General features: G+C 45.3%; 3 protein-coding genes across 3 annotated transcripts; 2 read left to right on the top strand and 1 right to left on the bottom strand.

Moving 5' to 3' along the window:
• Positions 1-290: 290 nt before the first annotated feature.
• On the top strand, positions 291-1,596 carry CCR75_006434 (uncharacterized protein; the record flags this gene model as incomplete). Its single annotated transcript, XM_067964504.1, has 1 exon — positions 291-1,596. The coding sequence occupies one exon, from the start codon at positions 291-293 to the stop codon at positions 1,416-1,418; it is 1,128 nt and encodes a 375-aa protein (XP_067817398.1). The 3' UTR covers positions 1,419-1,596.
• Positions 1,597-2,668: 1,072 nt separating this feature from the next.
• CCR75_006433 (uncharacterized protein) lies at positions 2,669-6,724 on the top strand (the record flags this gene model as incomplete). The annotated part of the gene is made up of 1 exon (XM_067964503.1): positions 2,669-6,724. The coding sequence occupies one exon, from the start codon at positions 2,669-2,671 to the stop codon at positions 6,722-6,724; it is 4,056 nt and encodes a 1,351-aa protein (XP_067817403.1).
• On the bottom strand, positions 6,278-10,643 carry CCR75_006432 (uncharacterized protein). The gene is made up of 7 exons (XM_067964502.1): positions 9,911-10,643; positions 9,761-9,865; positions 9,480-9,664; positions 8,984-9,217; positions 8,658-8,789; positions 8,122-8,547; positions 6,278-7,860 (listed from the first exon to the last, which is right to left on the bottom strand). The coding sequence occupies exons 1-7, from the start codon at positions 10,626-10,628 to the stop codon at positions 6,790-6,792; spliced, it is 2,871 nt and encodes a 956-aa protein (XP_067817402.1). The 5' UTR covers positions 10,629-10,643; the 3' UTR covers positions 6,278-6,789.
• Between the last annotated feature and the right edge of the window lie 3,445 nt (positions 10,644-14,088).

Genomic DNA, 14,088 nt, shown 5'->3' with positions numbered 1-14,088 from the left:
AACTCATTTCGAGTTTTGATAACAAACTCAAGCTTGTGAACGAAAGTCACAAATTGTGGGCTAGAGAAACCATTACCACTTTTACTGCGATGGATAGCTGTAGCAAGCAGCTAATGTAGCTCGTAATTTTTGCTTAAGTTTAGGAATTGACGAATACGGCTCCACTCGCGATTCTATTAATGACCTTCTTAAGTAATATTCCCATTGTACGGAACTATGAACGAATTCTTCGCTATTAAAATTGCTCTCACATATTTACATGGTATATTCTAAAAGTGTAACGGGGTATCATGAGCGCATCTCTTGACGCCAATGATTCAAAAGTACCAAAAGTGGCACAGAATGCTGTACTCGTGCGCTCAGAGAATCTTGAAGGCAAAAGTGCCCAAGTGCGTGGCTATGACTTTAATGAAGGAGTCAATTATGAGAAGCTCCTGCAGTCATATTTGACAATGGGTTACCAGGGAACAAACCTCGGCGAGGCTATTGAGGAGATAAAGCGCATGCGCCGGTGGCGTCTAAGTGATGATCCTATTTCTGTCGATGAATACGACGAAAAGCGAATGAATATGGAATTCCGTAAGACCATTAAAACCAAAATCTTTTTGGGTTATACCTCCAATCTCATTTCAAGCGGCTTACGCGAGCCCTTGCGCTTTCTCGCCCAGCACAAGATGATTGATGTCATTGTGTCATCTGCCGGTGGTATTGAAGAGGATTTAATCAAGTGTCTGGGTGCGACGTACATTGGGGACTTTAATCTAAACGGAGAGACGTTGCGTCGTCGTGGAATCAATCGCATTGGCAACTTGCTAGTCCCGAATGACAATTATTGTAAATTCGAAGACTGGATGGATCCGATTCTTGACAAGATGTTGGAGGAGCAAAAGACGCAAGGAACGATCTGGTCTCCATCCACAATGATTCATCGACTTGGCAAAGAAATTAATAACGAGGACTCGGTCTACTATTGGTGCTACAAGAACAATATTCCCGTCTTTTGCCCATCACTTACCGATGGATCCATTGGGGATATGATTTACTTTCATTCGTACCGTAATGAAGGCTTGGTCGTGGATATTGCTAGCGATATTCGTCGTATGAATGACCATGCAATTCGTGCTCCTGGTAAGACAGGGGTCCTTATTCTTGGAGGAGGCATGGTGAAACATCATATTCTCAATGCCAATCTCATGCGCAATGGCGCTGATTATGCCGTGTTTGTAAATACTGGTCAAGAATTTGATGGAAGTGATGCCGGTGCTCGTCCGGACGAGGCTGTTTCATGGGGCAAGCTACGTTTGGGCTCAAAACCCGTGAAGCTTTACGCTGATGCTACGCTAGTCTTTCCACTTATTGTAGCAGAGACGTTTGCCAAGGACTTTAATAACGACAAGACGGAAGAGGCAGCTGCTTAGAGGATGTAATCGTTTCTTAAAAACACCGTAATGTATAGAGAGAAAATCAGTCTAGGTCTATCATGTACACAGTTATGCACTACGTATTATTTGGCATATTTTGTTGTACGTGTCAATTGGAGATGCAGCAGTATTAGCGTAATGAGTGTTATCCATCACAGTTTCTGGCTTCTTTTAATTTGGCGTGCCGTGTGGTACAGAGCTTAAGAGTCTTCACGTGTTTTGTAGTAATATCGAGCGGCAACAAGGCTGCTCTTGAAGGTCTTTTAAATCGTAGAACATCTAAGCCCGATGCTGCGAATACACACGCTAGTAAATTACGCCAGCTTTGTAATCTGCTTGCTCACCAGCGCTCGACTCGATCTTATGAAGGTCTCGGCCTTTTCTGTTTTGCTTCCTAAAGCTTGTTCTGATACCCCTCGTAAGTAGCTGAAGATTGCATTCACGCACATTTTTCTCGTCACATGTATTCTTGACATGATCTCCTTATTTTACAATGGAGCGTGTTCCGTTAAGGATTGCAAACGTGCCCTACCAACGAAACTAATACTTGAAGAAAAATCGTTTAAGTACAAATGAAGGACACTACCGGTGCCGTTCATTTTTAACCGAGAAAGCTACGCGATGCAGCTTCCTAAAGCCTAAAAATCCGGACAGCATTTTACATATTTTCTCGACAGCAGTGGATGGTTGTAAATCCAGAGAGGCTTAACAAAAGCGATGCCGACAGTGCCGTGGCAGAAGAAACTGCAACCCGTTCGGATAGTAAATGGCAATTCCTTGGGCGATGGCATCTGCATTATTTCTTCGTGCAAATAAATCCTAACCATCATCAAGGGAGGCAATACGTATGCATAACATCGCATGAAAAAAGAAAGTAGCGCGGAAGCTGCATCAATTAGAAAAATGGCTCCGCTTTCCCCTAGGCAACGCAAGCCTTCGGTTTCAATCGTTTTAGGACGCCTTCGCTTAAATTCTACACGTCGTTTGATTATGCACTGATTTGACAGTCGAATAGGTATCCTCGCGAATTCGAATGGCGTTGGAAGCAACGCAGAGGCTTTTTTCATAGATAAATGAAAAAGGATTGGCTATGAATCGGCCTACTCCATCGCTTAAAGATCAGATTGCGACCTTTCATGATTTTATACTTGCGACACGACAGATTGTGCAAAATGATCAACTGGCATTAATCATTAATTTGTCCTACGTTACTTCATAGCTTCACTTTTTTGACAAGCCTCTCAAGCATGGCGCATGACGGCAGCAATCTGTTTCAAATCCGCCGAATCTTTGGCTTCTCGACTTCCACTCCTACATCGAATGGATCCATTGCAGCACTTCATATCGCTTCTATGGCCGTGCACACACTGGAGAAGAAGCAGCTGCTAGCGCTTGCAATCTGCGAAAATATTGCCAAACCTGTCTTCCATTCAAAGAGCGAGAGCTCGTCGACACCTTCCGCAAGTCCTGCTGACGCCAAGACCACCTTCTTACTAGTAAGAACGATTGAAGAAGATCAGCGTACTCGATTCTGGCGAATTCCCGTGTGCTCGACGCCCAAGCAACAGAAAGCAGGCAAGGCGGAGCGACTCTTCGCGTTAGAATTCAGTCCCGAAGGAGACTGGCTCGCTGCCTTATCACAGCGCAAGAACCGACTTCATCTCGTGCCTGTACTAAAGATTGTGTCCATGCAGCGGCGGGCAATGCTCGATGCGGCGTACCAGCCAACGTCGCACCACCGGGAACTCATGAGCGTGAATCAGGCAGCCATGACGACACAGATGGCGTCGTATCTACGTGCTACTAATGAATACGGCGGCATTAATGGCGCACGCTATCATTCGCAAGTTGCAGGAGATAATGAGCAAATGAGTACACTGGAATTCGCACCAGGAATCGGACGCATTACGTGTGTCCGGTGGTGGAGATCGCTCAATGGCAAGAATTATTGTCTCGTGGGTGGAACTGAAAGCTTAATTTCAATTGTTAATGTCGAGGAAAACGCAGAAGAATGCCGATGTGAGCTATTGAATGCAGGGAGTATTTTAAGTATTGATTTATTGCAAGAAACCTTTAAAAAGGAACGAAGGACGTCGATGTTGGTGAAAACAAAGAGTGAAGAATGGGATGAGAATGGAAAGGAAATACGCGAGTCGGGAATAAAATATTATCGAGTTGTGCTGGAAAAAAAGGTCGAGTCAGTTAAGAAAAGCAGGAACCAAGGCAAAAACGACGTGGTCTCCGTGCTTAAGGTCGTTACAACAACTGGGGCGTCTTCGTCATCGAGCGAGACAAACTTTACTGCGTTAACTACGGACGGAGAGTTGCCGAGTCTAGTAAGCATGACGAAAGCGCCCACATACGTAGTCAAGACGTTTCCACAGCACTTTTTAGAAGATCTAGACTTTCGTCCGCAACGCATTAAAAAGAATGCGCCGCACGTGTGCCTGTATCCAATTAACGGGGTTTTGAATTCAGAGTCATCATTGGCATTGTATGATTGCGAGAAGAAGAAGGTTTATCTTTACTCCAACTTTCACTGGAAACTTAAGGGCGAGTACGAAGTTCCAAACCTTTTACCGGCGTCTATGGCTCATGCGGAAGAGCACTGTAAGAGTGAAAGTAGTGCATGTAGTTGCGAGCAGAAGACAGCGGATTCTCGAGAGCACCACGACGAGGTTGTAGACGTGAGTTTAACATATTGCTCGACAGACTTAATGCTGCTTCAAGGACGCAAGTCCAAATCGAACGAGACGATTTCCACATGGGTGTCACTTCCATCGAACCAAGGAATGGACGAAGACGTCGTCCGAGCGCATTTGGTGCACTATTTGTCGTTACATGACAACGAACGAATTGAGCGCGTGGTGCAGAGCACAGCGCAAAGTCGTATGAATCCAAGTCTGGGAGCTGCAAGCACTAGTGTGTCTAGCAACCAGTCCGACGAAGCAGAGATCATTTACATTCTTCAGACGAAGCACCATGTGTATGAATGTCGACCCCAATGGTCTCGCTTGGCTTTGTTTAAAGCACTGTGTAGTCGCGAAATCGTGCTCCGTGATGCTTTATCGATTGGCTACGCACTTGGCATTGACATGGCGTCATTGTGCCAAGTGGTTGCCAACACTGTGTACGCCAGTGTGATTGACGGCACTACAAGTGCCGATGACTTGCTTTTTCAATGGGTACGTGAGCTTTTCGAAGTTTCTCGGGTTGTTCCATCAAAAGCAGTCGAGCAGCTAACTGAAATGGGCGGTATACAGAGCGCGATTAATTACGCCCAACACGTGCTTGCAAAACCTGTGCGAGATTCCAATCACGATAAACTGGAGCGAAGACGTGTGGCTTTAATGCTTGTTAATTTGATACTCCAGCAGCAGCTTTTGTATACCACGTCCAATGAGCCATTCCCGCATACAGAGGTAGAGCCTTTACACCATAAACCAGATGAAAAACGAGAGGCATGGCTTGTCGAATTCTTCAAAACTAATCGTGACTTTGTCACGGCCGAAGTCGTGGATCTCTGTCTTTCCCGGCATCAATTGGAGAAAGCCATTCTTGTTGCAACTTTAAGAAACGAGGTTCCAGAGACTCTCGACAAGATTATTAATAAAGGGCTTGCCTCAGTAATTTCAGAGGATTTGGTGATGTATCTCGTTGAGTCGGGTCATGCGTCTGCGCTCGCATCGCCACACAGTCGTTTAATCTTGCGGTCATTTCCGATTCAAATTCAAGTGAAAATTCTGCTGGCATACCCACCTGCAATCCTTCAGCATCGCGATTGGCTCGTACGCAATTTGGCAGCAATCTCTCAAGATTTATGTTGTGAGCTCGCAAGGAAAATCGATCCTACGCAGCCAGAAACTACCGACCTATCACAATCTGCTACAGCAGCTTACTCAATGTCAGCGAAAAGGAGATTCACCACTGACATAGCCACGTCCGAGTTTATGCAGGTGGCGCCAGAAGAACAGGTGGAGCTGTTTCTCACTCTCTTACTGCACCTCAATCATCAAGTACATTGTTCTGGAGAAAACGGGAGACTAAAAGTAGCAGAAAATGGCAAGGACTATTCGCAAGCAAGGCTGGAGTCGCTTCTGAAGGACTTGGCGGCACAATATCGTCCACCCATCATGGTGTCTCGCTGTGTAGATTATGAGAATTGGACTGCAGCAGCCTGTATATACGAAGCTCACGGAGAATTAGTCGAGGCGCTCGATTGTCGCTTGCATTCGCACAACTCGTGTCCTTCTCCATGTGTGGCATCATCAGCATCATCCGATACTCAGCAACCAAACGACTCAAGTAGCAGCAGTATGCCAGACAAATCCAAATTCCAAGAACAGATGCGCGAGGAATTATTAGGACTCCTCAACTCGTTAGTTGTGCAAAATCACAGCTCTGAAGTCGTTTCTGAGCAGATATGTGCTGCGATTCTTGCCCGTATCTTGGTCAAGTGGTTTGACTTTAACCTTGAGCGGACTGTGCTGGAAGACTACCTCTTAGAAGCGACTGTATTCCAGCACGTGTCGTCGCTGCTAGCCCAGATCTTTTTCTCGAAAGTCGTGCACTCAATTTTATCTCTCGGACCAGATGCATCTTCGGCAGCTAATGGAGTCAGTCCTAACTTCGATGACCGCGATAAGGAATGGGTGAATAAGTGCCAGCAACTTCCATTCTCCGGACAATTTCTATTTCGCGTCTGCGTTTCGTTCCTCGAGAAAAATCAGGACGATAACATGGCAGGCTATCTGAGTAACGAACCGCCAACTCGGAAGCTGGTTGAGATCGTCAAAACGAATGTTGTGGAGAACGATCTGTCGCATCGTGTGGTTTCGATCACACCCCATTCCGCACAAGCTCTTGGCAAGACGGACCCATTGGAAACTCACGTCAAGGCGTTTACTTGTGGTCACTTGTTTCCAAAGCGCGTGTTTGAAGAGGAAGTAGTGCCAGAGTTTGAAAAACGTATGAACGCGTTGCCCATGGCCCTCTTTGCAACCAAGCAGGCGTTCACTCGCGAGTTTAAGCTACGTGCAAGTGAGACGCCATGTCCAGTGTGCAGCTTTAATAAAATCAGTCCAATTGTGTTCCAGCACTACAATAAGACACGCCACACTATTCATCAAGACCAGCTAGGGGAACCGTCCATGCAAATTCCTAATTCCCATGCCGAAAACGAGGTGGAGGAGCTCTTCTTCTTGCATCGCAATGTCAGCGAGCGTTTTGGTGGGTTATCGTCCCGAAAGATCAAGCCTCTTGAACATGAAACTTGGAAGTGGCTTGGACACCGTGCATTGTAAAACACAACATGAGAAGTGGCATTTATAATGCTAATAAATTAATAAACAATTTAAAGACAAATGCATCATCTCTTACGCTTCTTTCCACGCTTCGCGCGCAATTCAGCGTTACGCTTATCACTCTTCATGCGCGGGTCGACAATTTTCACTTTACCCTTGCCGGCTTTCTTGCCACCCGCAGTTTTAGCTCCGCCACGTGTCGAGACGACGTACACTTTGCTTTCCTTCTTAAGACGAGCCCCTTTCATAGCGCGATCGATAGCTTTGAGTTTTTCGCGTGTCGACATGTCCGGCAAGTTTGCTATGTCTGTGGCCTGTTTCTTCGCTGCCTTCAACTTTTTCATTTTTAAGCGATTCTTGCGACCTCGGGCCTCAGCTACCTTCTTCACAGGCTTCGTAGCCATCTCCATAAATCGCTCCTTCATCTGCGCCATGACATGCTTCGGGATTGGAATCTGAGGACGATTGTGCTTCTCCTCATCGTCAACGAACCAATCAGGTAGAGCCTCCGAGTCATTCCAGGCATATCGATTATAGCTCGCATCGATAAGGTCCTTGGCCTTCGACTTGTGAATCATCATGCTAGCAAGCGCAAGGGTCTTAGCACGATCTTCAGCATCGTACTCTTCGTGGTCGGAATCGTATTTTCGTTCATCGTAAATAGGCAACGCGTTCTCATCTGGTTCTTCACCAGCAGCAACTACCTCAATTTTTTCGGCTGAGTTGGTGGAATCCAACGCAGCACCCATGCCAGACCGAATTAAAGCCTTCTTTTCCGCCGTGAGTTCATCATTGCTATCCATCAGAGCCTCTGCGTTAATGACTGCCTCTTCGTCAGAGTCAACAGGCGCTGCGACGTCAAACTCGGTACCAAATTCGAGCTCATACTCCTTATCTTCTTTCTTTAGTTTCTTTTTGGTCCTTCGTTCCTTTCGGTCCATTGCTGCCTTGCGCTTTGCATGACGTATTTCTTTATCTGTTTTGGGCATCTGTGGGAGAGCTAGCTTCTCATTCTCTGAAATGCTATCAAAAAGTTTGTTGTCTGAAAACCAACGAGCCACTGCAGCACTTGACTTCTCAGGGACTTTTAAAGAAACATTCAGGTCATCTTCGCCCGAATCGCTATCATCAGAGCTCTGTAAAATTCAGCAATAAAGTTAATCCAGCAATTTAAACAAAATACAATGATTTGCATATGCGAGATGTAGGATGCACAAAGGATTGCAACTCCGTGAAATACCGAAGAATTTAGTGAACCAATCAGACATAATGGCGATCCATGATGCTTTCCCCCATGTTTGACAACTGAGCAAAGGTACTGATCGAACCCGGAACAGATAACACGGATGGGGGATCGCGCACAGCGATTGGAAATAAAATATGTAAATACAACTTACGTCGTCAGGATTGATCATCTTTTGGTAGTGCTTCATGTCGCCATCAAACATCTCGCTGTCTTGAACTAGCGCCTCACCAGCCAAAGCACGTTTAGCGACTTTAGTTCTCTTAACAGCCTTGCGAGTCTTCACATCGTCGCCGCGCCGCGTTAGAAATTCCTCGTACGCCTTCTCCATTGACGCTTCCAACAGCTCGTCATACTCATCGTCACTGTCTTCCGCACTTAAGTCTTCATCAGACGTCTCGAACTCCAATTCTTCTTCAGAGGACGATTCCGCCCCTGCGTTCTCTAACTCGTCGACTTTGCTTTTCGACAGCTTCAATTCTTTCAAACTAAAGGCGGAATCAGCCTCAGTAACATCAATGCCTTCGGCATTCATACCAAGAGCAGCGCGAATGCGCAGTTTCTGCTTATTTTCACGTTCCTACAAGACACGATAATACACAGTTAGATTTCTGCTCATCAAGCATTTCATCTATACAAACAAGAAATGAAATAATAATGTCTGAGCACAAGAACGGTTAGAGGCATTACGGTACGGAATGCCCCAACAGCTGAAGGCTGCAAATTCATTTTGGCGGCTTCAATAGCCGGTCTGTTCAAGGACCAATCCAACCAAATAGAATTGGGAGGGGCTTTGGATTCCCGCCAGGAATATACAAGACTCTAAAAGGATGTACGACTCAAATCGACCATCACTTGCACTGTGAGCAAGGATAGGATAGGGAGTCGTGGAACGATATATGCGCTTAACGGGAGTCGGGAGGGTTAATCCGCAACATGTCAATCGATAAAAATTTGACAAGGACTACTGGGATGCGCCAAACATGCAGAATACAGAGTTGAATATAACAACGCACCTTCTTGTGTTGACGTTTCTTCTTCGCTTGCAAATTAGCACGCAGTTGGGACAGCTCCTCACGAACAAGAGCATCTTTCTCAGTTTCAGTCATTTCACGCTCAGGCTCTTTGAGGACAGGTTTCTCCTCATCGTTTACTTCCTCGACCTTTTCAGCCTTTAGAAGCTCTTCTTTGTACTTAACCATACGGCTACGCCACTTTAACAAGCTCTTGAAGTCACCTTTGCCAAGCACCTAAGAACATGAAGTACACATGCGTCAGATTTTACGATAAAAAATCATTAGGCACGAGTATGCACTGGAATAGATGGATGGATCAGACTGCACGAGGGCAGGTGACAGCAGCGCACACACTGGCTTCCGGTGGGTTTTCCCGAAATTAATCAGGCGCCGGAACAACAGAGGAGCTCAGTCAATATTCAGCTTTGGAATCGTCATTTCCATTACTATCCCGATACTAATGCAGCCCGATTTTGTATCACAAGGGCCAAATTACCTTTAAATCACTTAAGCAGGTTACAATTTCGTCTGATGTGTTCGCATGATCACGATAAACATCATCTTCAGGAAGAAATTTGACACTTGTGGTGTCCGTCAAAAGTCGAATGGGATCGTGCGCATCAATAAATTGCGATACACTGCATTCATTTGTAAGCGTAACTCCTAGACCTTCGTCGTAACCTATACAAATACATCTCTGTTAGCATTGTTAATAAAAAACGTAGTACTAAATGTCATAGGTCATCGTTTCAAGCTACAAGCAAAGCGATCTTACACCTCCAAAAAGAGGGATCAGGATCAAATGCAGGCATTGAAAGCGCTTGATATTGCTATGGGCTACAAGTAGCGCTAGAAGCCCATGGAAAACGGCCACTAGAGACTCTATAGAATGCAGCCGATATACATAATACAATACACTTGACATACCTTCGCGATGGCGCTTGCGGTCACCAAATTTAGGGTGAAAGATAGTGATTGATTTCTCTTGAGTATCTACTTGATCAAAGACGTACCTGGGATCGAATAGTTTCGGGTCGATCGAATGAGGAGCCAAAAATTGCTCACACACGACAAAGATCTCGGCAGATTCGTTTCGTGAAGACAGCGGCTTGGTTGCGCTAACTTTTTTGAATAGTTGCTTGAACACCCAAAGAAGCGCGTTGTAATCTTGAGAGCGAAAGACCTTGGACACAAACGTCCCACCACGTCCCATGACATCGACCGCAAGCTTCAACGCAATCAATGCCAACTCGTTTTGTACATAGGCATCCTTGGAGTATTCGGCTCCAACGTTAGGAGCACCATCACACAGCACAACGTCAGCCTGCCAACTTTGCATCTCTTGCTTAATAATTTGCCGACACCTAGCGGATGTAATGTCGCATTGAAACGTCTTAACGCCACGAATGGGACGAATGGGCAGCAGGTCGATACCAAGAATAATGCTGGAAGCAGGCATGTACTTCGCTGCGACTTGGCACCAGCCACCTGGGGCGGCACATAGATCGATGCAGACCTTGGCCGTTGATAGAAAGTCATACTTTTTGTTCAATTGGATGAGCTTAAAGGCCGACCGCGCACGGTAACCTTGCTGCTTTGCCAGATTGTAGTATTTATCTTTGTCATGTTTCTTCCGTTTCACCATGACAGAGTGATTGTGGCGGCGTTGAGCACACCAATTTCCAAATGACAAATGCGGGCATGGCGCGACGCGACGTCCCCCAACCAACGAACATAATAAACTCAAATATAACGCGGGTTTTGATGCGGATAACGGGGTTAAAAGTAAAACCTTAAAAACGATGTTGTAATGCATGTGTGTAACAGGGGGTACCGCTACATAAATATTTTTCTCATAACTATTATCGCTTTGTTATAATTCCTTTTTAATTTTGACTTAATAGTTCGAATATTACCAAACTTGGAAATATTGAAGGAACAAGACAATAAATCTAAGTTGGTTTATTTAAGTTTAAATTAACCCACCAATCGTTATAATACACAATTAAGCGGTGTAAAGGGCAATTATATACAGTTTAATATTAATATATTGAAGTCAGTAGATAGAAGATCGTAACGTAGAAACTTAATTAATGACACAATCTCTATACTGAAGCCTTAGTATCGACCAAGAGTTTCTAAGACTTATACGTTACTTATAACCTTCCTTTGCACGTCAGTGTACGCGAAATAAGCGAGGCGCCTCACGTTCACGGTTACTAGTCATAGCGAAAGGTGGCCCGTTACACTGTGTGCATTACAAAAACATCAAATCAAGAATTGACTTAGTTGCAATAGCAGATGAATGATAAGCATATGGGAAACACTTTTAAAAAGTCGTCGAGACTGCAATGGTAGAGATCTGTCAGGCCTTCGGGCTCGACGGGCGGGGAGTCGGCTAACTTCTAACTAAGCAGTAACGATCGCGCAGTTCAAGGGCCCTGCTGTCGTCCCGGCCGGATCAACGACCAAATACGAAGGTTGCAAGGTCGGCACCGAGAAATTAGAACACACCACTTTAGCGATGCGAGTTCAAAATGATTCATTGGTGTCTCATTACAGCGACACGGGTCGCAACAAGCGGATCAGATCGAGTGTTAATCTTCAACTCCATGGTGCTTCCTTCGGTATTAATCACACCAATAGTATTTGAACGACCACAAACGGCGAAAATGAGCTGCTCAATTTATACAAGCAGTTCTTGTGGGCACATGCGACGACGACAGAAAGCAGCCGTTACAAAGTCAACCCAGATCTGCTCCTGACGCCAAAGCGTGCGGGAGGCATCGGCCTGGTGGACATGGCACTAGACGTGGCAATAGCGGTCAAGACACAAAGAAGCACGCGACTACTTGGCTAACTCAATAACAAAATAATATTTTGCGGTATGGTGTTCATGGGCTTATCGAGGTAGGCAAAGAATACACACAATTCAAGTGACGCCGGCTCATATTAACTGCGAAAGTCACCTCAATGGAAATAGAGTCCGAGTCTGGGGATGCAGCAAGACAGTGGGGAATGGCTGGCACCCACCTTGGGTCAGCTCCTTCACTAACATGGATCAACTAGCACTTGGAAGCCTTGCTTGCAGGTGCCACGAACCGGTGGGAGGAGAAGAAGTCTAGTTCATCGTCCAATTAGCTCGAGCCACAGTCTATCTGTCGACCGACCTTCAATGATGCTGGTGTCTTTCAGCCTCCAGCAATAGCTCCTCTTGAACGGCGCTGCTTGCAAATATCAATGGTGGCTTATTTCTTAAGTCGGATGCACCTGGTCAAACCAAAGATTTTCCTTATTACTATAACATTTGCGTTCACGCCGCGCTATTTTTCGTTGAGATTACTGCTGCTTATCCTTTAATTTTCGCACCGTGTTTGCTAGCCCCCGCGCTTATTCTGCACTTGGCTTGCTGTGTTGGGGATGCACCTTGTTAAACTAAGGGTCGGGTGTATCAGTAGGGTACGGAACGAACGGTACGCTAATGTCTGTGGCGCATCAATCTCAAACAGTGGGATGATAATCGTCGTCAAGGACCTGGGAGTCCGCACTATTGTACACGGAAAAGCTGAAACAGTGAATATAGGACCTTGACGTATCACGAAACTTTCGGACACGGCGCTAGAAACCGGTGATATGCTGGAAGAAATTGGAAAAATTAAGATAATTTTTAATGGACTGTAAACCCCTAGTTTCGTGACCTGCCCAGCAACTTGATTTTTAGGGGCAAGTCAGAGATTACACTTTTAAAGCACTAATATTGTGCTTAAGTCTGTCTCGATGGGTTACACCTGGTCAAACCAAGGCTTTTCCTTATAACTATAACATTTGCGTTCACGCCGCGCTATTTTTCGTTGAGATTACTGCTGCTTATCCTTTAATTTGCGCACCGTGTTTGCTAGCCCCCGCGCTTATTCCGCACTTGGCTTGCTGTGTTGGGGATGCACCTTGTTAAACTAAAGGTCGGGTTTAAGAACACTTTTATTTATATTTAAAATTATTATTTAATTTATTTTTTTTTGTGGAAATATTTTGTATGTATCAGTAGGGTACGGAACGAACGGTACGCTAACGTCTGTGGCGCATCAATCTCAAACAGTGGGTTGATAATCGTCGTCAAAGACCTGGGAGACCGCTCTATTGCACACAAAAAAGCTGAAACAGTGAATATAGGACCTTGACGTATCACGAAACTTTCGGACACGGCGCTAGAAACCGGTGATATGCTGGAAGAAATTGGAAAAATTAAGATAATTTTTAATGGACTGTAAACCCCTAGTTTCGTGACCTGCCCAGCAACTTGATTTTTAGGGGCAAGTCAGAGATTACACTTTTAAAGCACTAATATTGTGCTTAAGTCTGTCTCGATGGGATGCACCTGGTCAAACCAAGGATTTTCCTTATTACTATAACATTTGCGTTCACGCCGCGCTATTTTTCGTTGAGATTACTGCTGCTTATCCTCTAATTTTCGCACCGTGTTTGCTAGCTCCCGCGCTTATTCTGCACTTGGCTTGCTGTGTTGGGGATGCACCTTGTCAAACTAAGGGTCGGCTGTATCAGTAGGGTACGAAACGAACGGTACGCTAACGTCTGTGGCGCATCAATCTCAAACAGTGGGATGATAATCGTCGTCAAAGACCTGGGAGACCGCTTTATTGCACACGGAAAAGCTGAAACAGTGAATATAGGACCTTGACGTATCACGAAACTTTCGGACACGGCGCTAGAAACCGGTGATATGCTGGAAGAAATTGGAAAAATTAAGATAATTTTTAATGGACTGTGAACCCCTAGTTTCGTGACCTGCCCAGCAACTTGATTTTTAGAGGCAAGTCAGAGATTACACTTTTAAAGCACTAATATTGTGCTTAAGTCTGTCTCGATGGGATGCACCTGGTCAAACCAAGGATTTTCCTTATTACTATAACATTTGCGTTCACGCCGCGCTATTTTTCGTTGAGATTACTGCTGCTTATACTTTAATTTACGCACTGTGTTTGCTAGCCCCCGCGCTTATTCTGCACTTGGCTTGCTGTGTTGGGGATGCACCTTGTTAAACTAAGGGTCGGGTGTATCAGTAGGGTACGGAACGAACGGTACGCTAA

Source organism: Bremia lactucae, linkage group LG3, assembly GCF_004359215.1.
Source record: "Bremia lactucae strain SF5 linkage group LG3, whole genome shotgun sequence".
Taxonomy (NCBI): domain Eukaryota; phylum Oomycota; class Peronosporomycetes; order Peronosporales; family Peronosporaceae; genus Bremia; species Bremia lactucae.
This window is presented reverse-complemented; position numbering and strand designations above follow the sequence as displayed.